The sequence below is a fragment of the Diachasma alloeum genome, unplaced genomic scaffold (assembly GCF_001412515.2).
Source record: "Diachasma alloeum isolate Michigan unplaced genomic scaffold, Dall2.0 Dall_scaffold_00284, whole genome shotgun sequence".
NCBI lineage: Eukaryota > Metazoa > Arthropoda > Insecta > Hymenoptera > Braconidae > Diachasma > Diachasma alloeum.
The window spans coordinates 995,527-1,021,218 of NW_021680423.1; the positions used below are offsets into that span (position 1 = coordinate 995,527).

The 25,692-nt window shown below is 34.7% G+C and overlaps 2 protein-coding genes across 6 annotated transcripts; both read right to left on the reverse strand.

Annotated features, from left to right (window-relative positions):
- Positions 1 to 29: 29 nt before the first annotated feature.
- Positions 30 to 5,199, reverse strand: LOC107038455 (ADP-ribosylation factor 6). 3 transcript variants are annotated; one of them, XM_015257552.1, is made up of 5 exons: positions 5,111 to 5,199; positions 4,291 to 4,400; positions 2,274 to 2,377; positions 1,968 to 2,166; positions 30 to 499 (listed from the first exon to the last, which is right to left on the reverse strand). In XM_015257552.1, the coding sequence occupies exons 2-5, from the start codon at positions 4,370 to 4,372 to the stop codon at positions 357 to 359; spliced, it is 528 nt and encodes a 175-aa protein (XP_015113038.1). In that variant the 5' UTR covers positions 4,373 to 4,400; positions 5,111 to 5,199; the 3' UTR covers positions 30 to 356. The 3 variants fall into 3 exon arrangements, with proteins under 3 accessions (XP_015113038.1, XP_015113036.1, XP_015113037.1); XM_015257550.1 differs by having other exon boundaries at positions 4,291 to 4,406; XM_015257551.1 differs by lacking the exon at positions 5,111 to 5,199 and adding an exon at positions 4,569 to 4,972 and having other exon boundaries at positions 4,291 to 4,406.
- Positions 5,200 to 7,191: 1,992 nt separating this feature from the next.
- Positions 7,192 to 21,833, reverse strand: LOC107038479 (H(+)/Cl(-) exchange transporter 5). 3 transcript variants are annotated; one of them, XM_015257587.2, is made up of 10 exons: positions 20,125 to 20,189; positions 17,334 to 17,382; positions 17,151 to 17,207; positions 16,682 to 16,853; positions 12,392 to 12,903; positions 11,120 to 11,407; positions 10,657 to 10,839; positions 9,701 to 10,476; positions 8,279 to 8,656; positions 7,192 to 7,923 (listed from the first exon to the last, which is right to left on the reverse strand). In XM_015257587.2, exons 2-10 carry the CDS (start codon positions 17,343 to 17,345, stop codon positions 7,833 to 7,835), a joined length of 2,469 nt encoding a protein of 822 aa, XP_015113073.1. In that variant the 5' UTR covers positions 17,346 to 17,382; positions 20,125 to 20,189; the 3' UTR covers positions 7,192 to 7,832. The 3 variants fall into 3 exon arrangements, with proteins under 3 accessions (XP_015113073.1, XP_015113072.1, XP_015113074.1); XM_015257586.2 differs by lacking the exons at positions 17,151 to 17,207; positions 17,334 to 17,382 and adding an exon at positions 21,508 to 21,833 and having other exon boundaries at positions 20,125 to 20,237; XM_015257588.2 differs by lacking the exons at positions 17,151 to 17,207; positions 17,334 to 17,382; positions 20,125 to 20,189 and adding an exon at positions 21,508 to 21,833.
- Positions 21,834 to 25,692: the final 3,859 nt, after the last annotated feature.

The following is a 25,692-nucleotide window of genomic DNA, read 5'->3' on the forward strand; positions in this document are numbered from 1 at the left end:
CCCCCCCCCCCACCAACACTTTCCCTTACCACACGCCGTCGACCTATTCTACACATAACTGAAACGCCATTGTACATTAGATTCACATTCCTTCACGTTCATTTAGTTTGCACAGGACAGGCAAATGTGTCACATCAACCTCTCTGCATGTGTATTGTAGCTAACTCCTCGATTGAGGTTGACATAAAATTGCATACTGTCTTTTCTGCTTTTTCTGTAATATTTTTTGTTTTGTTGCATTCTGCATTGTTTTTTTTTTATTTAATAGATAAAACCCACATAGTAGGCGTGTATTACTCGTTTTGTTTTTTAGGGTTTACGAAATCCACGATTAATGGAGGGAACTAACTAATAGCTCATAATTTGTGATTACTAGTCAACCATGTAAGGCCCTCGTAGAGTCCATCACCGGTCGTTGCGCACGACGGTTGAACATACCAATTTCTGTCTCGTATTCTTGTTAGTCCAAGTTTTTCTTGTATTTCGTGTGGTTTCATAGCTGAGGAAAGAAGTATTTCATTAATTTAGTGATCGGTTATACTCGAAAGAAGAAGTGGTAAAACGATGGAGTGGATATAAGCCTTTTTATTTTAGAGCCACTAGATTTTAGGGGACTTTTTTCCATGTTAAGTCCCGGGTGGATTATCTTTCGAGCGTGATTTTGGTTGTTTTTTTATTTTGATAATCTGAAATGATCTCCAATTGCTATTCAGTTTTAGATAGCCCTGGAATCTTCAAAAATTATGATTGTACAATCATAATTGAAAAAAAGCTGAACATTTTCAAAGAACGTTTTTGAATAATATTGGGAAATAAACCCAATAGGAGGGAAATTGCAAATTAGTAATTAGATGCATCTAATGGCTGTTAGGTCGTTGTTTCTCACAGTAGTGAATGGCTGTCAGATCGTTAGTTACCATGATAAATTATCCATTCACTATTTCCTCTCTATTGGACTTATTTCTTAATCATTATTAAAAACATTCTTTGAAAATGACCAGTTTTTTCTACTTTTTTGATTTGTCCAATATAATTTTTAGGCACTCCTGCGTGATGTAAAATCCAATGAAAATTGTGATACATTTTAAATTATGAAGATGGAAAGACAATCGAGATATCGTTCGAAAGATGATACGCCCAGGCCTTAAGGTATATTTCTAAAAAACACGTTTTTCTTAAGATTGACCACAAGTTTTTCATAGATAATGTTTATAATACTCCCCAACTATTAAAAAAAATGCTAACTAGTTGTACTATACAGTTTAGGAGATAATAAATAATGAAATGTGGGCTTCTAACACGTATCATTCATCATTTTTGATAGCTCAAACGAATATTATTATTGATGATACTTGTTAAAATTTTCGATTCTTTTTTCGAAGCGTTTTCAAATCGGGGGACGAAATAAATATTCTTCCAAGATTAAATGAAAAGGCTTATATGACATTCAGAATCTCGATTAAGAAATTATCTCGTTAATATGTGATTCAAACGGCATAAACTGTAGATAAATTCGTTAGAATTTTGTCCTGAAAACCCTCGTCCACAAGATGAATGAAAGATTAACCTTGACATTCATTCATTCATTCATTCATTCATGATGATTAACCTTGACGTAACTTTCGTGTAATTATAAAATCATCTGGTTAAGATGATTGTCTATTAATTATGCAATTATCTCGGGGACAGGCGATTTACAAGAAAGATTTGTCAACAGTTCAAGGTAAAATTGCTCATTCTTGAGATAAATCAGAGACCTATCTCTTCATGACAATGGTATTACTTCCATAATATTATTATTTATAGGCAACTTTATCTCGTCTAAAGAAGATTCCTTGACATTTTCTTTTGAATAATCATGCATCCCCAAGATGAATGCACAATTAATGAAGATTCCATGTTTAATGGAATCTAAAATCATTCTACCACTTCTTTAATAAATTTCGTTCATGGTTGAAAATCCTTACCGTCAGGAAGATCTTGTTTATTAGCAAATATTAAAATAATAGCATCTCGCATCTCTCTGTCATTGATAATTCGGTGTAATTCTTGGCGTGCCTCATCAATTCTGTCTCGATCAGCGCAGTCAACTACGAATATAAGTCCTTGAGTACCAGTGTAGTAATGACGCCACAACGGACGTATTTTATCTTGCCCGCCCACGTCCTATGGATAAATTTCAATTGTTATATTCGTTTATCATTACAAACTTCGACCCAAACTCATGGAATGAAACTTCATCTTAATTTAATTGACTTCAATTATGCACTTACCCAGACATTGAATTTAACGTTTTTATACGTTACTGTCTCTACATTAAATCCTACAGTGGGTATTGTTGTGACAGATTGGCCCAATTTTAATTTATACAGAATAGCTGATGAATCATTATTATTAAGGAAATTATGAAATCACATTACTGAATACGTTTTACATTCTGTAAACTCTTGCATTTTTTATTCCGAAGGATAGCATGATGATGTCTTTAACATAAAAGTAGAAATTGTGGAAAAACGACGAAAATTATTCGACAGGAAAGTCAGGATTGAAGGATTAGAACAAATCGAATTTGATGGCATTATTGATAATTTTGTAATTATTATTCGTCTAATGGAATTTAGGACGGAATATCAACAGACTCGATTGGGAAAATTTTTAGCTACAAGAAAGATCTATTCATCATTTCTCCTTACCTTACTTAAGGATATCCAAGTATTTTTTACAGTTTGGTACAAACCACACTCCAGATTCAACCATTTTCAATCATCCAATTTGACAATTAAAATTACATTTTGCACAGAATTATTATTTTTTTAAACATTCGATGTTTATAAACAAATAATTGAAACTGTTTAAACGGTCGGAAATTTCATCTTCTTAGGCATGCAATCGATTTCTGAGTATGAATAAATTTGTTACGATTCTGAACAAATAATTTTCATAGTGGAAAATTGGTAGTTTATAGATTATTTAAAGGAAAATACTCGTGATTTCCAAAAATTGCACTTTTTAAATTATTTCATCAATCTTCCTTCAAAAGTAAACATTCTAATTTTTTTTTAGGATTTTTAAAATATTTTCCAACGGTTTAATATCGAGATGCAAATTCCGATCTGCAAAGTTGAAATAATAAAATCATAATAAAATGTCCGGAAACTTGGGGTCAAATGGGGCTCAAATGAAAACTCTGACGTTCGACTATAAAAGGAAAAAAAACATTTCAGCGGAGAAAGAATAGCCAAAGTATTTAGATATCCTTAAAACTAAAATGATGTAAGAATCAACAATTGCACCTGTTATAAAAGTGCCCACCCCCCAAATGTGAAAATTACGGGGAGAATCGGATGAATTTTGATCACGCGTTTTTTAAGTGAAGAGCGCCTAGTTTTCCTTATAATTATGGATATTTCAGATATCCAAAAATTAATCATTAGTGTGAAAGAAAAAAAAACATTGTTTATCACCCATTAGCCGTGTAGAAGCCTCAAATAATATAATCCAATAAACGGTCCAGGGTATCACAAAAAATGTGCAGGACAATTGCGAATCACTTTTTTTGATATATGATTCCTGAATAACCTATTTTCTGTTTCTGTGTATGAAAAAATCCACTGAACAGGCGCAATAATTCAAGATCAAAGTATTGGGACATTTATACTGTTCAAGATTTGGAATATTTGAAAAGTGATTCGTATTTTGGGAAAAAAGTTGTCTATCTTAAAAATTAAGTACACTGGATTGTTTTTTGAACTGTTTTGAAATTAATGTGTCAATACAATAAAACGAGAGCAAAAAATACTGAATAAACAAAAGTAACACCAACTTGAGAGATCTTCAGATCGAAAGAAGACGAATACATGCCCGATGGAATGCACTGTAAAGGAAAAAATCGGTATTCATAACAATATAATTTTAGTCTTCTACACGGCTAACGGACAATAAATGATGAGTTTTTTTACACTAACGATCGATTTTTGCATGTATGAAGTTAGAGATCCTCACTTCAATAACCCGTGATGTTCAAAACTCACCGAAGCCTCCTCTTAGACAATATCGTGAGTGTCTATATCGACGACTACCAAATTTTATCATGCAATGTAGGGGGCATGACAATGCTTCCCATCAAAAGAGGATATATATCCCCTTTATGAATAAATCTTCAACTCGTCAATGACCAAAAGCCATAGACATACTGAGAATACAAATCCCTCAATTGTGCATGTTTTGATAGTTTTTCCACGCTTTAATCTCCCATGTCAGCATATTTAACCTCTCATTGAAAAAGGATACTCGTTTTCCCAGCTGCATCGAGTCCCAACATGAGAATCCGCATCTCCTTATTGCCAAATATCTTCGACAAAAGCTTGCCCATCTTGATGGCCCACTAATTCCGTCGTAACCTGTACCTAAATAGAGATGACACTAATAATTACTCAACAATAAACTCTGCACCAACAATTTAATAACACGTAAAATCATCGTGAGGCGATAGATCTGCACATGCTCCCATAAATCAACTATTATTGTATCAATAGTTATAGATAAATATGATGAATAAATGTATATACTCTTGTAGACTCCACGAATATCATATGAATCACCAATTTCATCTGAATCCCTGACCACTATGAACTATATCAACATGAACAATGAAGAAACATCCCATTATCAACGCGGAAATGAGTGAATGTTCGTAACTCGAGCCAATTCATTCGATCCCTCTCTGACGTGAGAGGAAAAAATTTGAGCCACTTCCTTGAATTTTTATATCACTATTTAAAAGGTTAATTCCGATGTGAAGCATCTCAGTGACAAAATCACTAAATTCCCTCATTCCAATGACTGAAATGACACAAAAGAAGGTCAAAACATGGCGAATAATGATCACATGAATTTCATTTAATTAATTAACAACGTCGGAAGGCTGTACCAAAACGGATATTGTAACTGTTTTTTAACTGACACGAAAGATGTCTATTACCCACAATTCATAACCTTTCTACATCACGTTTTATTCCTTAATATTTGCCTTTTTTCCTTGAATGTGTTGGAGAGATGGGTGATTGGAGGATGATGAGAATATACCCGGCTAATTAAGACGCATACTCACCAAAAAGCATCGACACCGTAGCAATAATTTATCATCAACAAACGGGCACATCACAACACATCATATTCACAATCATTTATGCCATTGAATGCCATTATACCCACTAAAACACCCACCCAGCCCAACCCAACACACAAGCATAATGGCTAGCAGCTCCGCTGGAACGTTTGTGGTAGCGGCTGGTACCTCAGATTTACAATGTTGCCAAATGTTCTCTGATGACAAGTCGAGTCCAAAAATTTAATTTTCCCATTTTCGTGGGTTTTTAAAATAATAATTTAATTTTTCAACAAATTCACTTTAAAAAAATCCTGTCTAACAATTTTTAAAGCCTCTATTCTGCTTATGAAGTAATGTAATATATGATGTTTATGTTTTTTTAAATGTAATGTAATCTTTTGTTGACATGCAGTAATTGTAAAAAAAGAGAAATTCATTTTTTACTGTAATAAAACAATACATGTATAAGATAGTATGTGTATATACTATATAATGTATAATATATCTCTCTATATTATGAAAATCCAAATCGACTTCTTGTGATGAAAATTTGGTGCTCCAAATTAAGACTCCAAAATTAAGGGTCACAAAGGTCAAAATAAGGGTCACGAGAGTTATAATGAAGGTTAGAGTACAGATCCAAATAAGGGTCACAAGGGTCAGTTTAAGGACCAGAAAGGTAAAATTAAGGGTAATCGGATATCAAGATAAAAGTCAAAATGAAGGTCTCGATATATTTCTCTATGTTATAAAAATCCAAAGCGACTTCTGGTAATGAGAATTTGGTACTCGAATTTTTTTTTGTACTCGAAATTAAGACTCCAAAGTTAAGGGTCAAAATACAGGTCACGAGGGTCAAATGAAGGGTCACAAGGATTAGAATAAGGATCAAGGGGGTCATATGGGTGGACGAGCGGAGCGAGCAGGGGGCGTAGCCCCCTAGTATAGTATACAATACATACTCTATGCATATGTATATTTTTTTATACTTAAATTTTTTTTAACTGTAGAAAAATGAATATAGTTTTGGTCCAATATATTCACTGAAATTTTTTGAAAAATATAAAAAGAGTCCAACTTTGAAAACAACTCGTTTTTTGAGGTTTTTCTGAGGAAATTGAAAAAAATTGGCATATTTTTATATGGAAAGTGTGTTCGAAGACGCACATATTGTAAAAAAAACTCAAATGGGTTGATTTTTACGGAAGTTACAGGCATTTGAAGATAAAACTTGCAAAAAAAACATGACTGCCCCCAGGATGCCTCAAAAAATTTGAAAAAATTTGAGAAGTCATATTTTTCCATATACAACCACAGGAAAAATCGGCAATATGATTGGCGATGGTGAGGGTTTTGACCTGAGTGAGTTCACATGGAATACCCCATATGTATATAGTACATAATACATCCCTAAGAATAAAAAAGAACGCAAAAAGCAAAAGAGAAACGGAGGAGATGAAGAGGATTATCACGATTCCGAATAAATTATTCAACAATTAAATTCTCATTGTAAAAAACTTTGTTCAAACCATTCATTTTTCCTGCACTATTATTGAAATAAAAATTAATGAAAGTGAGAAACGGTATGGTTTTACTACTCTACGCGCGCCAAGCACGCGCCCTGTGTTAGTTATTCAAAAATGATGGAAATTTTCAGAGAAATTTTTGATACCGAACACTTCATTCTGCCCCATTATCATTGAAGAATTTCTAATTTAAATATCTGGGGAACTATAGAAGATAAGCGAGTCCAACAGTGTTTGGAAGCGCCCATTTTTCTGGCCTTCTTACATAGTTCGATGAAGTAATAATTAACTGCTCACCAATGATGATTTTTAAAGCTATTCTCAATATTTAGAAAATCGCTGGCTTGATAAGGCGACTCACTAGTATCTCTGAAATGAATGGATTCCAAAGAAAACACTAATCTTTTTTCCGTAAAAATAAAACTCAACTTTTTCCTCTGAAACCAGTAGTTTTCAGAGGAAAAAGTTGAGAGATACTTGCAAAATGATGGATTTGTTCTTGTTTACCACTTCACCACCTAAATGAAAGTGAATAATCATTTGAAAATTATTATATGCACATAATGTTTTATTTATTTACAAATTAAAAACATTTCTTCAATACAATGAAATCGTGACATCACAATAACATCGATATTCGTTAATTGAATGAAATTTCAATAATTTCATATTCCATTTTCTACAACATTTTACAATTAACCCTAATTGTAATTAATTCGTAATTTTCAATGAGTGGAGCTAATAATTTTTAACGATTGAAATGATTACTTTCACTATAATTTCAGATTTTTTACGCTATAAATAATAAGAAGATGTACATCTCCAATTAATAGAAATAATTTGCTTTTATTAATGACAATTAACGGCTGCGAATAGCGTGATGGCAAGTATGACTTTTAATGGAAATAATATGCATGATTGTGATGATTTGGTAACATTAATTTAAAATTACTAATTATTCATTTCTTCAATAACTGTTTCTATCACCAAAATTGAGCGATTTCTTCATGCTTTCACTTTTGCTTTCATATGAATGATAAAAATACCTGTTTAATAATAACTGTATGAATCTATGAAGAGTGCATAATCTCACGAGGAAAGTAGAGAAATAAATATAAAAAATTGATGATTTTTTAATGGAAGAAGATATACTTTCGGGTAGGTGATTCTAGAAGAAATAATGTGATGTTAATTATTCAGTTGAAGAGAACTGAGTTTGGATCCTCGTCATCCAGTTGCTTTACATGCCGCAATACATCTTTCTTTGTTATTACTCCTAACAGTCGACTGTGAAGTAAAAGAAATAGAATTACAAAATGGCTGAATTCAATTCATGGATTATTCATTAAATATCTTCCAAAGGGAAGAGATTGAGATACATTTATCAGAAGACCTTTTTGTACCACAACTTGTTAATTACAAAAAAGCTTTGTTGACGAATTAATCTTGTCAAGATTTCCTAATTAGAATGTTAAAAAAAAAAATCATCAAAGTTTGTTTGCAATCATTTCAACAATGAACGGAAAATTTATGGAATACTCGAACCCTTTAGTTTTAGAGATATTTTGCAGAATAATTTATACAGAATTTGTCAACTTCTCAATTGAAATAAAGAAGTGAATAGATGAATAAATGACCTTACCCATTATGAGTGACGAGGGTTTGCCTCAGCCCCAATTTCCTAAACATATCAACAACTGTTTCCATCGGCGTCTGATCAGTAATCGTAATAGGAGCCATATCGAGTATTTTCTTCAGCTTCAATGGAGGCGGAGAATGCACTTGTAAATTATTCCCACTGGTGAATATAACAAGTGATTGTCTCGTAATGCCCTCAATCATGCGTTTAGCATTTGCAATAGCGAGATTCAGATCACGTCTCAGTACAAATCCAACGAGGTACTGAGATTCTTTTGAGACAATAACTGGAAAACCATTGTGCTCGGTATCTTTGAGGAGATTCTCTACATCTTCTACTGTCATTGAGTCCTGGGTAAGGACGTGGAGAGCCTCGTTACGCCTGTGAAAAATAAAAATGAAGATGACAAATTTCATTCAAGTCACCATAGCTCATCATAAATTCCAATTATTAAATGATCAGAATAATGAATTAAGCTGGAAGAATCATCCCTTTTCCTAAAGTATTTCATGAAATATTGATGTTAATTATATTAATTGACTAGGGGGCTACGCCCTCTGTTCGCTCCGCTTGCCAACCCCCATATGATCCCTATATGACCGCCATATGACCTCTATGATCCTTATTCTGACCCTTAGTTACTGACCCCCATAATCCTTATTTGGACCCTTACTGGGACCTTTGTGAGCTTTAATCTGATCCTTGTGACCCTTATTGGGACCCTTAATCTGTCATCCTTGTTACCCTCATTTGGACCCTTAATCTGATTCCTGTGACCCTTATTTAGACCATTATTATGACCCTTAACCTGACCCTTCTGAGGCTTAATCTAACCCTCATGACCTTTATTCTAACATTCGTGATCCTTATTCTGACCCACATGACCGTTATTCTGATCCTCATGACCCTTATTTGGACCCTTGTGATTCTTAATTTTGGAGTCTTAATTTCGAGTACCAAATTTTCATCACCAGAAGTCGATTTGGATTTTAATAATATAGAGAGATATTTTAGTCTATTCATTTCATGAATCAATTATCTTCATCAATTAATTATCTTCATGAGCTGTAAAATACCATGAAATAATCATAAAATTCCGCAAATAAAATGATGAACTGACACTTTGTCATACTAGTATGAGTAACATTTTGAGGAAACATTAAGGGTCTTTATTGTAGAGCCTTAGATCAGCTACAGAAAAGTTTTCTCCATATCCTCTTTCAATCAACATGAATTTTGTCTTCAACTCTACTGGATTCGCAACACTTTTTAATCAACTCCAATATTACCCCCTCCCCCCCTCTACTCTTTCCCTATTGAATAATCAATCAAGCAGGAATGCAGTGAAGATAAAGACTCTTAAAAGCCTTTTCCGTAGTGAAAAAGATGAAACGATCGTAAAATCTGGCAAATAGCCTATCTTACTTGGGTTGCATAACATCAGCTGCAAGTGTGGTATGCTGGAACTCCTCTTTGCTGTCTAGGAAAGGATAGCCATTGAGGCTTATGTGAGCATCATAGACTCCCTGTTTCCCCAGAGCATCGCCTACCCATTTGCTGGCCATAGCAGCTGCCATGAGAGGCACAATGTACCTCACCCCTCCAGTCAATTCAAACATGATGACGACCAAGGAGACCGTCATCCTCGTAACACCTCCAAGAACAGCAGCTGCTCCCACCATCGCATACAAACCTGGAGTGATACAATCAGTTCCAATCGTACACTCCTCACTGAACATCCGCATCTGCGGATAATTAAAAGCAAGTTGTTCCATTCCAATTCCAACAATTCTCCCCACAATAGCACCCAGACATAGTGACGGAATGAACAGTCCACATGGCACTTTAATGCCAAAAGTAAATATCGTCATGACTAGTTTCAGGATCAACGTCATCACAAGTAACCAAACAGCTTTGTAAACTCCAGCTTCAGCTCCTGCAGACTCAATGGTTACATTTGCGTTGGTGAAATTTCTACTGTAATCACATAACATGTCGACATTCGCCACTCCACACTTGCGGAATAGTAGGTATATCAGTTGACTCGTGCTCATTCTCGTGTAGGGATTTGGATATGCTATTACAGCTGTGAGAACTGTTACAACAAGAACTTCAGTTACTGGATACTGTCCCAATTTTGATGTCTTTCGATAGCGACACCAGAATAAATTTGCTTTGATAAATAATGTTGCAATTACTCCCTAGAAAAAATAATCAAAAGTAATTGTAGACATGTTGTAATGTGATTCTGGATTGTTTATGAGGGTTTTATTATACTCATTCACAGACCTCAAAATGGCCAAGATATTTGAAAGATACTAGTTATCTAGATTCATTATTTCATGGGTCATTTAATTGATTGAATAATGCTTAGTAATTACCCCAATTATTCCAAGCATCACGAAGGGAATTAACTCGAAGAATATCCAGGGTTTATTGTATTCCACATAAAACAATACGGAGTGCTCATTTCCGAAGGGATTGATGGAACGTAATACGAAGGCTGCTATCAAGGCACAAAAAAATGATCGCCACAGTGTTTTCAGAGGGAAATAGTAACTGACCTGTAACAAATCACACGCAATTGATGAATATTTCCTATGTTAGATAAGAATTTCGTAGTTTTGGAAAATACAGGAGTACGAAAACTTAATACAAATCATTTGGTCGATATCTCTCAAACTAATAATTTTAAAGAAAAAATCTCAGAGATTTGCTTCCGAATAATCACAGGCAATTCAGATAGATTCCTAGAAAATATGTCTCTCGACCAGTTTTTATAGGTTTTTTTGTTTATAAAGATATCCCCAAAATCATTCGCAGATTTGAACTAAAGACAATTACCTCTTCCAAACTGAAAAGAACACCTCCAATAGGAGCTCCAAAAGCCACAGACACTCCAGCAGCAGCCGCAGCTGATAAAATTTCTCTCTTTTTCGCCTCATTCCTACCATACTTTGGGAATAAATACGAAAATATATTTCCAATGCAACAAGCAATGTGCACCATGGGTCCCTCCTTTCCAAGACTCAGGCCGGCTGATACCGAGAGTATCAATCCAACCGATTTTATTATCAGAGTCCATTTTCCCAGGTATCCACGAATAATAAATCCACTCAGAATGGTTTTTATCTGAAAGAAGAAAAAACATATAAAAACACTTAATTTTATCTTTCCATAAATAGGACTAAGAATTGTTTATCGAGGTGGAGAAATAGAGCACTATTAGACATTGAATGTTCCCATTCGTGAAAAAAATTAGGAACGAATGTTCAGTAAAGAAGAGGTGAACCAGTTCATGTCACCATTAATATCACGTTTTCGTAATTATAAGTTATTATCGTGCTAATGAGAGACTAACAGAAATGATCAAAGGACCTTCTGTGTAGGAATTTTACGCAGCTTTATTGTATTCTCTTTTTCTTCCAGAATCACCCGTTTTAAAACTGAATGCATAATTGGCCGAGATCTCCTCTTCTCTCACTCGAGAGTTTAATTGTTGGATCATCTTTGTAATGAGTAACGTTAGGGAAAATTATCAAACAACCTCTATCACAGGAAATTTTACCAGATTCCGAAGAAGTTCGTTGATGTTTTTTTTTCCAAATCCTTCATTTTCACAATTATAGCGTAATTAACGACTGTTCCACTATGAGGTTTGGGACTTGTATTACTCCCAAATATTTTATTGAGTTGAAAGTCGTAGGAGATTTCGCTCACTCTGGAAGAATCGTTGAGAGAAGGTCCATAAATCATAACTCTGATTTGTAATTCAAATAATAATATAATATTTGCAAATAATTTAACGTCTCCGTGACAAGGTCTAGTGAATGCTTTCAGTGTAACGCGTAATTGAGAATATTCAAAGTTTTACGATTTTTTGTCTTTGAAAAGGCTATAAGGCTGTCATTGATAATCTCCAAAGCAGCCAAACAGTTTTCTCAAACTGAATGTTTCTATATTTACGATATAAATTCCTCTGAATAAAACATTTACCCTATTTAAAATTAATAACTAATCACCGCGAAGAAAGTGTCCTTACATCACACCACTTCACCTATTCGAGATGAAAAATTCATAATTTTAAAATCATTCTGAAGACTTTAAGTAATTTACCTCAGGAATACCAGAACCACAGGCATAAGGAGCAAACATCCTTACAAGAGCTGCTGACAAGGAAGCAAAGAGTAACGCCCAAGCGATATAAAACATATAGGAGACGATGTAAGCTCCTGCTCCAGTGTTCGATTGTCCGAAAACTTCAGGCCAGTTGAGCCACTGCGAGCAATTCTCCCCATCAAAGGTAGTTTCATTGTAACTCCAGCAGCACTGCTCCTTATTGAGCCAAAACGCTTCGGGACAAATTCCAAACTTAAGATCTGTCATCCACGATGCTCCAATATCAATAACACCAGCAGCTGCACCAGTGAATAAACCAACTAATAGTACACATAACCATCCCGACCATGCATCGTGTGCGCCCTTCACAAGGTCCCAAATAGAATCGTGTTTCTTCTTGAGAATGTATCGGTGTCTCATACGATCCCTAGCAATATCACGTTGCCAGTCAATCGTGTGGAAATCCTCGTACTGACCGATTCCTGGGATGTCATCTGATTCTGCTGAAACTATTTCATTTATTTTTTAATGCTACGATTCTCAGGGAATCCTGCTGCGGATTTTTACTGAGAATGAAACTAATAATTAATGATGATTTCCAAAATCTCAATTTGCTGAGCGGAATTTTAAAATTTTCACGCCATAATCATGTAATCGGAAAAAGATAAAACGTGTTAATTTTACATTATCAGTGTCGAGGATATTAAATATCTACGAGGGTATCTTCCACCTCACATTTTGTCAAATCTAAAAATAACAAGCAGTTGATTTGGCTTCGTTATAATACTCCTTTTGTTGAAATGTTGTTTGTGTATGAAAAGATGTCTCTTGACGAATTCTCGGGCATCAATTGAAGTTTGGAATTTTCAAAAAATGAACTGAGGTAGAGCAAAATGAAATGGATTTTCAAATGTAATCGAAGTTCTCGACCGTATGTTTTCAAATTATTTAAATTCTTCTCAGCCATGTTTCGGTCAACAGCGCGCATGAAAAATGCAATAGAAACCCTAGCGAATTCGCTAGAAAATTCTATTGGAATTCTATAAGAATTCTATTGGAAAATTCTATTTGTTTTTTGCGTTGATTCTATTGTATATTCGATAAGAAAAAGTCTATAAATTCGAATTTCTGTTTGGGATTCATTTTCTCTTGAGATTTTTTTCTATAAGAATGCTTGGGCATCAATTTTCCAAGTTTTTCCCACTCGAATTCTGTAATGCAAAATAAAACAAAATCCAGCGGAAAATTTGTGCCCAATAAGTCTAACAGAAAAAATCTCAAGAGAAAAATTTCAACAGAAGTTCGAAATTTATTGACTTTTTCTTATCGAATATCTAATAGAATTAGTGCGAAAAAAATAAATAGAATTTTTCAATAGAATTACAATAGAAATCCTATAGAAACCCCCATAGAATTCCTATAGAATTTCAATAGAATTTTCTAGCGAATTCGCTAGGTTTTCTATTGAAATTTTTCATACGTGAGCAGTAATCAACATGAAAAGTTTAACTAGTTAAAACCCGGGTGTACTAGGGTAAACTGCCCAGTAGATGGACGCCTAAGAAAACCGCCCAGTAGATGGACGTTTGTTTTTTAGCAAAGGAAAAAAAATTGATCGAAAAAAAATCGTCACTCAGGGGTTAAGAATCACAACAGTTAGTGACAATTCAAAGCAACAATTCACATTTCAGTATTTTTTTGCGTAATTTCCTATCCAAAAGTAGCTCGTCCATCTATAGGGCAGTATCCATCTACTGGGTAGCTTACCCTATCTTTCGAACGTTATCTCGATTTTTTTTTTCATCTTTCGTAATCTGAAATTGTCAATTAAGTCCCGCATCATGCAGAAGGTTTGAAAAATTATGAATGAATAATCAAAAAAAAGCAGAAAAAATTCTTAATTTTTTCAAAGAGCATATTTAATTTATATTCAGAATAAGTTGAATAACAAGAAATTGAAAAATGTATCTGATTTACGCTGACAAATGGCGGCCTGTCACCCAATATCATGCACGGGGAAGACTGATTTCGTAAATCTTTTCCCACACTGCACAGAGACATTTATTACTGAAAAGGCTCTTTGAAAAAAGTTGTAATATTTTGGAGAATGTTTTAATCACACTTTTGATGACTACATACCACTGTTTTGAAAATTGAGATACCTAGCTGTCACTTCCCATGAGGAGTTAGTGATTTGTTATCTACCATGGAAAATGACAGTTAATAGATAATTTGCCACAGCGAATCAGATATTTGTAATTTTCCCTTTTTTCAACTCATTCTGAATCTCAATTAAAAACGCTCTTTGAAAAAGTTCAAAATTTTTTCTATTTTTTTGTTATCATTCTATCATAATTTTTGGGAATTTCTACATGATGTACCACTCAATTGACAATTTTGAATTACGAAAGATCAAAAAAATCCAGATAACATTCGAAAGATAGCACACCCGGGCCTTAAATTGCACTCCGTATCAAATGCACAAAGTATTGCTCGACAGGTGCATTTTTAAAACTTAACTAGTTGAATTTTTCGTGTTGATTACTGCTGTTAACCAAAACATGGCCCACAAAAATTTTAATAATTTGAAATGGATTTTCGTAAATTTTTAACATCTCCTCGATAACCGTTATGAATTCAACAAATTTACAATGAGTTCAGCACGTTAAGTGGCTAATTCATAATGAAGGAGAGTTTTCCGAAATTTATCGTACTCATGTATTGATATCACGGTAAGATTCATGATTCTTCAAGATAATGATGATGTTTTTTGCAAATACATCGAGCTTCTTGAAACCATTACTCCCATCTAAATTGTCTATAATATTTAATTCATAGACACTGTTGTTCACTCAACAGTGGAAACTAATCTAGTAATTTCATTTTTGTAGCATTTGAAAGGTTGTAAAAGTAATTACAATTTTTCCTATCGTTTTCCTTGTGTAAAGTAGACGATAAAAAAATCATGCGACTTGTGCATTTAATGAGAAATTGTTTCTATTAGGCAGTCAGGGAAATTTAACATCGCTATAACAACTAGAGGTCGTAAAATACACTTTTACATGGATGTGATGAACCTTTTCGCAGTAATCGTCCATCTTCATTCAGTACAAGTAATCCATAGGTAAAAAATCTTTCAGGCATTATAATTCAATGGAGTAAAAACGAATAGGACAAAACAGATCAATCATTTCGTATTATTTTGTTCTAGATGCACTTCTGTAAGATTCAATATTGTATCAACTTCGTACTTTCGTTATAGGTACGATGAACAGGCCAATTTTTGGACGGTTAAGGGAAATTCGAGCTTCGTGGTAGGATTTAAAATAAAAGAATAATCTAAATGGGAATATGATGGCTTCCATCCATCCTCCATGTTTTAATTAGCAGAAAAAAATTATTTCAAGTGAAAATAACAAAACAAAGAATAATTAAATTACAAAAAAGTTGAATGCAGCCGAAACCCCGAATTTCTGGACGACCGGGATATATTTTATTTATTTATTAAATGTCGATCAATAGAAAACATAATTGATTTAGAATAATCATCCCGTAATTCAACATGATTGTAATATTTGATGGACTTGGACCGTCTGGGAATGAGTGCCTTGAAGGAATACACTCCTACAAAAATAAATTTTTCTCTCAAGAAAATAATTCCTCGGCAAAAGTTATTTTTTTTCTCAGTGTAAACAGGTCAATTGCTGGACGGGGGTTAGTTTCTGGATGATTTCAACTCGCATTGAATATTGCATAAATAGAATAAAAATTGTACTGACAATTTCCTCAATTCTGATGTTGACCAATCAGAGTGCAGTATTCGGTTTCACACCGATAATTTCCCTGTAGCCTGTCAATTGTTTTCTACGAATTTGACAGATATTCCTAACATTTTGGTGAAATGTGTCCCGTAACTCCGAACACTGCACCCTGATCGGCCAAAATCAGAATTGAAGAAGTTGTCCTCCGAATACCCCTCGACTTTCAAAATTCATCGGCTATTTCCGTCAAGTTTTCCTGCATATCAACGATTGGGATCAGTTTTGCAGTAAAATCCGGACTACGCAGCGCGAGTTTTACGATTTTAATCTGCAAAACTGATTCCTCTCGTTGCTATGCAACAAAACATTCGGGAAATGTCCGATAATTTTGAAGGTCGAGAGATATTATAACTGACAATTTCCTCAATTCTAATTTTGATCAATCAGAGTGCGATATTGGGGGTCACGTGACACGTTTCACACTGATAATTTCCCTTCTCCCCCTGAAAAATAGGAATAAACTCACAATGTGATGTTGTGTCCTCCAGGCGAACACTCCTCTCCAAATATGCATTGTTCCCCGTATGGGAACCCTGATGAGTATTCTCCAACATGTCTTCTTCGCTGCTGAGACTGCCACGACCTACTGCATTACTCCTCAGTCGTGTATCACCATGACCATTCAGGCCATTAGTCGTCTAATGAATATCCCAATAACTCCAATTAATATCGGCGAAAAATCATCTCAAAATTTCAATGTCTTCTACACTTTAAGCATCCAATTGTAACTGAGTTAAGAAGCATTCGACTCATGCAGAAGAATTATTTCCACGTGATGAACCAAAAGAACGTGCAGAGGGTCATTATCAATAAACATAAATGAATACAAATCATTGGGTAAAAGCTACTGAATGGACAAAAAATAATACGTGATGTGAATGTGTTCCAAAAGAATCTCAGTTATATAGAATTTAATGACTGTTTCATATTCTTACTTCTGGTAGCAACCGCTCGCTGCTGAGATTCGCAACGCTCGAGCGGTTTCCGGTACACTTTAATTCAAGATACGTAGTGTTACGTTTGTTATGTACTTTTGTTATAATGTTAATCTTTAGCTCTTATTTGCAGATTATTCGATTGTAGAAAAATTTTATCTCCTAACTATGATTTTTTGATACCTTATTTTCCATTCAATTATGCACCTCTCATACTTTCTTCATTAAGCTTCTGAAATTAGTTTCATAAGTACAATGAGGAGGTAAATACTGCGTGGTTCTGCAAAGATCACAATTACAGAGGCAAGGCAGAGAGAATTTACAGCGGGGTCGAGAATTCTGTAGTGAAATGGTGAAAAAGTTCAAGTCGAATATAAAAACTTTGATAATCATGTGGTTATCTCAGCGCTGAATGATTTTAGAAAACTCCTTAGCCATTTACCAAATTCAATTATTGAATTAAAATTTCGCGAACGCACAAGGTGTACAAATGAAAAATCGCAACCAATTCGTTTGCAAATAGAAAACAAAAAAAAGACCTTCTTTTAAAAGTTTAAATAGGATTAATTATAAATATTCTACTGCATTCTTGTTCGAGGATTAAGACAGAATGACAACAGAAGACACAAAATTTTGACAGCAACCGACAATTTTTCTGAAGTGATTTTAGAATGAAATAGTGGGGGACGTTGTTCATGCCTGACAAAATTTTCCTCTGAAAAATTATCCTGATAATGTCTCCTTATCTCAATCATAACCGAGATAATTCAACAATTAATAAAGACGATGAGTTATGTAAACTCACATAGGGGAGAGTGGAGCAAAATGAAACAGCCAAAAAATGACTGACGCAATTGAAGTAAAAAAAATTTTTTCATCTTTTTTTACCAATTTTTTTATTATTGGGGGTACTGATGAGAATAATAATTTTCTATTCGGTAGAAAGGAACATGCGGTGCCAAAAAATCACTGATATTCGAAACCCCTAGATAGCGGAGCGACGAAGGTATCACATGTGAATCCCACTCCTCTGTTAGATTACGATCTCCACGTGCACTAGTCAGCTTGTCCCCTGACTCTTCAGCAGCTAAACTAAAACCTCATCACCGCTGAGTCTATGTTCACTCCTCATTCCAAACTCCCGAAGGTTTTTTATATATTTCTTATATCGAGACGACAATATTAGTAAGTTTCATTAATTTCAGCCACAGTTCGTTTCAAGAAATATTAAATATTTCATTTACAATTCAATTAATTAGATTAGGGAGATTACACTTTTCTTTTTCCATTCGATTGAAATTTTGCATCACATTTTCCTTTTTCCCCCTCTGGGTCTCCCCCTGAGCCTTCTTCAGGACTTTAGATTTTGCAGTTTCATTTTCTTTTCAATTAATCCATTGACAAAATCTCCCATCAAAACTTCCCAATAATTTTCCATTCTACTAAACAGAAACTAATTATTTTCATCAGTACTCCTACACTGAAAGAACAAATTACCTCTGCCGAAAATATATTTATTCCGCTCAAAAAAATCGAGATAACTTCGTCTAATAATATAAGATACGGGGGGTCAATGTATAGTTTGATGTAAATAGATGAATAATTTGTCGCCTCAAAATAGTTTTTTTTTCACGTACACAAGTCAAGCGGAAAAGAAGTACACTATTCCGCTGATTACAAAAAAGCTTCGTAAAAGGTTTTGCAATTTTCTGTGGATCAGAGGTTTGATCTTCTCAAACTTATCCGTTTGTGACCTCAGAACTGGACTTTGATTTCTCACTCAATAACTATCAATGGCGGGGAAACAAATAAGTAATATTGGAAATAATAGAGAAAGTCGCAGTAGAGATTATAGTCGTATTTTTGCTGAAAGAATGGTTCTTCTGTCAGCTCAAACTTCTTCTTCTTCGGGAAAAATTTTTTGGTTTGCAGTCAAACAGATTATTATTTATCATGATATTTTAATCCTGGCACTCTACTCGAAAGAATATGTATTCATATGCCACTGTCAGATTTTCAAGTGAAAAGAATAAATTTTTCGCTGCAGAATATTTTCTCGTGGGGAATAATAATCTTGAGACTAGAAAATTTTGTACAGGTGAACATTTATCTTTTCGAGAGGCTAATTTTTTCTCTCAGTGTAATAATTGAAAACAATTGAAACTAGCAGAAGTTGATAAAAAAAAGTTAGCGCCCGGGTGGATTATTTTTCGAACGTTATCTCGATTGTTTTTTCATCTTCATAATATAAAATACATGACAATTTTCCTTGGATTTTACATCATGCAGAAGTCCCTAAAAATTATTATTGTATAATAAAAAAAAAAGAAAAAAACTGAACATTGTCAAAGCACGTTTTTAATAAAGATTGACCGATAACTTCGATAGAGAGGAAATACTGAATGGATAATTTATAATGGTAACTAAGGATTTGACAGCCATTGACTACTGTGACAAATGATGATCTAACAGCCATTAGATACATGAAATTATTGATTTGCAATTTCCTCCCTATTGGGTTTATTTCCCAATATTATTCAAAAACGCTCTTTGAAAATGTTTATCTTTTTTTCAACTTTTTTTTGATTGTACAATCATAATTTTTGGAGACTCCAGGGCTATGAAAAACTGAATAGCAATTGGAGACCATTTCAGATTATCAAAATAAAAAAGCAACTAAGATCACATTCGAATAATAATAATTCACCCAGGTCTTAATAAAAAAATTTTGTTTTGCTTGAATTGGTATCAAACAGTAGTTTTTCGAGTGTTTCATTTTGCCCCACTCTCCCCCAGTTATTTGATTAATTACTCCAAAATTGATAGTTTTGAGAAGACTTATCGAGACATTCCCTGCATCTTATAAAATAATTGAAACAATCGAACTGACTCTTTCACCGTCTCTCTATGGAAGCTCTCAATTGCAATTGCAATAATATACAACGTATCTATAACTTCTGTATCCTATGCGTACCTGAGAAGGTGATACTGAGTTGTAATTGGTGCCAGTTGCACTATGAGCAGGGACATTAAGTGACGGTGATGATGTACCTTTCAATGGGAACCTCTCCATGGCATTGCGTTGATCTACGTTCACAATTGCACCAATAACATCTCTTCCTCACTTCATTTCTTACACAACTAACTTAGTATTAACTAAATGATTAATGAACCAACACGTATGACAAAATTCAATAGAAAATCTAGTGAATTCGCTAGAGAATTCTATTGGAATTCTGTTGAAAAATTGTAGGGAAGGGTGGGGTAAAATGGACACTTTTGACGTTTTAAAAAATATTTATAACTCAGAGACAGATTTGTCAATTGAGGTCAGTTTAGGCTCATTACAAAAGGAAAGAATCGTTCTTTTCCTTGACAAAAAAATATTCCATTTTATTAACAGATCAACCCATCACTATCATTTAAAAAAATCAAAAGTGTCCGTTTTATCCCACTTTCTCCTACCTGTTTTTTGCGCTGATTCTATTGGATATTCAATAAGAAAAAAATCAATAGATTTCGAATTTCTGTTCGAATTTTTCTCTTGAGATTTGTTCTATAAGAATGCTTGGGCATCAATTTTCCAAGTTTTTTCCCCTGGATTCTGTAATGTAAAACGGAACAAAATCCAGCGGAAGAAACTTGGAAAATTTGTGCCCAATATTAATAATTACGAAAATCTCAAGAGATAAACTCCAACAGGAATTCAAAATACACTGATTTTATTTATCAAATATGCAATAGAATCAGCGCAACAACAAGTCAAATTTTTCAATATAATTCCAATAGAATTTTCTAGTTAATTCGCTAGGTTTTCTATTGAATTTTTTCGTGCGTGAACTAAATAGCAACCCACCCTCCACTATCGAATAGCCAAAGGATGCCTACCGAGTATCACTACCTACCGAACCACATGACAACAACAACTGTCGTTGCTTCATGGAGATGACTTAATCCGGATCAACGAGATAGCTTTACATATGTTTAATACGTGTGACAGTATTGTTGTGAGCACACGACCAGACCATCTGCACGTCCAGTTGGAGAATGAGACGCGTAACGTGTGTAGCGTATGTTAAACAGCATTTGGTATTAAATATGACGTAGGTGTTAATCTTTGAGAGAATGATCAAGTGTTTCACGTTTTATAACAGGACAATAAATGATAACAGTTGTCAATGGGTGGAAATATCTGATAGCCAGGCATCTGATTACTGATCTGAACTGTCACATGGAACGATTGATTGTGTTTGAGGGGGGTCGAACGCTCGATGATAATTACAATGAGTTAATTACAATAAGTGGGTTGTAAACCGTTCAACTGAGATTGAATGAAAATTATTTCTTGTTAATTTACCATTTCCAACGTGCAATTCTCTTGGTAATCCGTAATGCCAACTGTACACATTCGCCAGTCAGTGAAGGATTGAGGAATGTCCGTCCCTTGTGGTTCTCTGACTTCAGTGCCACATTTCAACTTTTTTGTATTGATGATTTATTAACTTTGGTTTCGGGTGTTTACACCTTTTGGTTCTTTCCAGGATAGTGAAAATGTGCTTGGATCCTGCGATTTGGCTGCCAATGTCAGTGTCAAAACGCCTGCCACACACAATGCGCGTGAATTGCAGGGTAATGTGATACACATTCTTATATGCAATATGTATTAGTGTTCTGTAGGAATGACGATGCATTCAGTGCATTGAGTGTGTGTGTGGAGAAATACTCGAAACTGGCACACAATGGAGCTGACCTGCGGCTGAAGAGTGAAACACTGGCGCCAGGAGTTTTTCGGTATTCGTGTGTTCAAATACATGACAAAAACGAGGTATGAATGAAACATGTATGTATGTGGAATTTTCGATGATTGAAACCTTGTATTTTGAATTTCGATGCATTAATGGGGGAATTGTATTTCGATCATTACAAATATTAAATTTATTTTGTATGAATATGTGAGAATCTCCTTTTCTTCTGGGGGAATTGAATCATTGAGAAATTCGATATTCACGTGATTCGACAATTTTTCTTTGTTTATTCCTAAGGCATGAAAAATATAATAATACAAGTATATTAAGAGAAGAACGAACAAGTTCTCAAACAAGTCTTGTTTGAGCCAATAAAATCGTTTGTTGAAAATTACCAAAAAATAATCGTTTGGTTCGAATTTGAAAGTCTCAAATATGAATAATTCCTCTGCTTTTAATGACAACGAAATATTTGGCTCAAGAGGCGGATCATTCGCACTTTTTCAGGATAAAAATATCAGTTATAGAAAGAAATTTACACTGTTAAAAATCTTCGTCTGAATTTTCTCCGTGCCGACTTTCGAAATTTTTATCGTGTTCAAGTTCCACTGAAATTTCAAACATTCCATTGATTTTCTGTTCAAATGATCTGGAAATCAATAAAATATTCGATCTTTCAGTTCAATGATTCTGTGAAAGTTCAGAAAAATCAGGAAAATTTAAGGAAAAATTGAAAATTCATGTCATTTTGTTTCTGAACATTCATGTTCCATTGAAAATTCAATCAAGTTGTGAAATTTCGATCTCACTCCCACTAAAAATTCATGAATTTCCGTGAATTCTACTTAAAACTTGAAATTGCATAACCATTTTTTCCCTAAATCCGTTTCAATGTTACTCTCGTGAGATTTACTATATTATCTACTATAAAATTAAAAAAAATTTCTAACAGTGTATCAAGAATATTTTGTCCTACAAGTTACAAGATTGCTGACATATCATTATTATTATTTCATTTAAGAATTAATTTTCTGTCTGTGATTATTAAATAGCCGAAACGACAAATACTTATAAATGTTTCATATAAAACGAGCATTTGCTGGGAGCAAAATACCTGTGGGAGCATTGAATAACGAAGTAGTGCTAGGAATTACATTCCTTGTTTGCATAGAGAATAAAATTTTTTGGAAAAGACTAAATCCATTTTTGCAATAAAAATTATCAATCTCGTCGCACACTTCGCATGTCTGGAACAAAAAAATCCTTGTTTGATAATTTAAAAAAAAAAACAAATTTTTTGGCACGTGTAACACTTGTTTGAGAACTCTACTGTTTTCCCCTCAGGGTATGAAAATACTACATTCAATAACAAGTGACTTGAAAAATTTCCTCTTATAATGTGAGGAGGATAATCGTCTCAATTTCTACGAGTTCTTTTCAAATTTCTAGTCATACAGAGGAATTGAGGAATTAAATTTGCCAGCTGTCTCTAACAATATGAACATGACTAGGGGAGCGTGGGGTAAAACGGACAGTTTAGACTTTTATAGAATTATTCATAACTCAGAAACAAATTGATCAATTGAGCTCACTTTAGGCTCGTCACAAAGGGAACGAATTGTTTTTTGTAATGAAAAAAAAATTATTAAATTTTATCAACATTTGAACCCCTCATTAATATTTTTAAAAAAGTCAAAAGTGTCCGTTTTACCCCAAACTCCCCTATAGCTTAGTCAGCGTTCCTGTCAAGGAGATATTCTCCTGAAATCCTATTAAAAACATAAAAGGGTAATTGGTAATAGTGACTTTTGAGAGTAGTAGTGACCTCAATAGGAAATTATGGGCCAACGGTAATAATACCACTATTTCTGATTACTTTTTTGTGTCTTCCGCTAGGACTCAAGGAAATATTTCCGCCAGAGGTGCTATTGTCAGTGGTTGATTAAAGTGGGTGTGACCCATTACGGACGTAACCGTCAACTTTCCGATCAATTCGTTATTTTTTTTGTAAATAGCATCAAAATTACGTTCTAAAACGTAATTGTTTGCATGTTGATTCCACGAAAATTATTGTCTACGGCGCTAATTTGCAAGAAGCATTATTAAAAATTCGGATCTCTTTGCGCGGAACTCCTTCAGTAAAAATTTCGTTTCAATTAAATGAAATTACCGGGATTAAAAGGAAATATTTATTTTTGCCTCACAATTCAGTAGCGAAGCGGTCAACCGGTTTAAGTCGATTTTGACTATCGGTTTTTAATAAATATCTCGGAAGCTAAGGAGATAGTAAATTTTTTGTAATAACATTTTTTATAGAGCTAATTGAGAGCTACAAAAATGTCATGTTTGGAGGGAAAACTGAATTTAGGGTGGATTGGGAAAGGGGTAGTGGAAAGGCCGGTGAAAAACGAACGCACTGAGTCTATAAAAAATATATTGATTTATTCGGTGGAATCGAACCACCTTAGCGTCACTTGTTACACTCTGTTAATTGTCACTGAAATTAATTCAGACTGTTCTGAATTTAACACTGGAGATTTTCTGCACAATATACTGAATAATAGGAGACTGTACTGAGAATTTAAATAGGAGATGTACTGATAAAAAACTGCTTCGAACGAGTGATGTACTGANTGTACTGATAAATAACTGCTTCGAACGAGTGATGTACTGACGCCGTTCGAAGGTAAGGCTAGTAGCTACTAAGAGCTCCTAAGGTGCGATACTGCTTGGTACAATGATCTGAGACTAACTAACGCTGAGATTCGGTGATTGACTAGGCCTGACCGTTGACCCGAGGTTTCCCGAAGATTTTCGTAAGTGGCCGATCTGTGGTCAACCGTTGATGTACTGAATTTTAACTACGTTTCAAACACCCCGGGGGCATTCAACATCCGTTTGTTGAATTACTGGATCTGGTTTCTGTTGGTCTGGTTCTGCTGATTCTGGTTCTGCTGATGCTTGCTAAGGGGAGAAAAACAGGGTGAGAGACGTATCACTTGCCAAATTAAAAAACATATGGAAGATGATACTTAACTCTCCTGCAGTTCCTGGATGTCCCCTTGCTGTTGATCGTCTTCATCATCTGGGTGTTCTTCTTCTGGAGGTTGTTCTGGTGTAGGTGGGTTTGTAGGAAGCAGACAGAGCTTGGTCATTGGTCTGTCAAACACCGAGTGGGCTACTGTGATGTTCTGGAGATTAGGCGACCCATCTTGATGTCTGCCGACTTCTGCTTTGCTCGTTCTGACTGTGGCTACTCTGGTGAGCTCATCTGCTCCTGGTCCAGTCGCGATGACTCTGGCGATTGGCCACTGGGCTGGTGGAAGGTTATCGTCGACCATCAGCACCATGTTACCAACCTCGATGTTCTGCTGACGTGTCTTCCACTTGTAGATCGACTGATATGGTTGGAGACACTCTTTGGACCACCTGGACCAGAACCGTTGAACTATCTGAGTCATTGGGTTCCATCTCCTCATCTTGAGAGGATTCTCGTCGATGTAGGAGGACTCTGGTATTACTTGAAGATTCGCTGGTCAAGAGATGTCCTGGGGTGAGAATCTGGAAATCTTCTGGGTAGTCTGACATCGGACAGATTGGCCTGGAGTTTAGACAGGCTTCAATCTGAATCCAGATGGTGTTGAGTTCCTCAAATGTTAATGTTGTCGTTCCCAAGACTCTCTTGAGGTGATACTTCGTTGAATTCGCGGCTGCTTCCCATTGGTGGCGAGAGCAGCCTGAATATTTTGGTGATGGAGCCTTTTTTTTGTTGATCTGCTGCGCTGACGAAGGTGGTG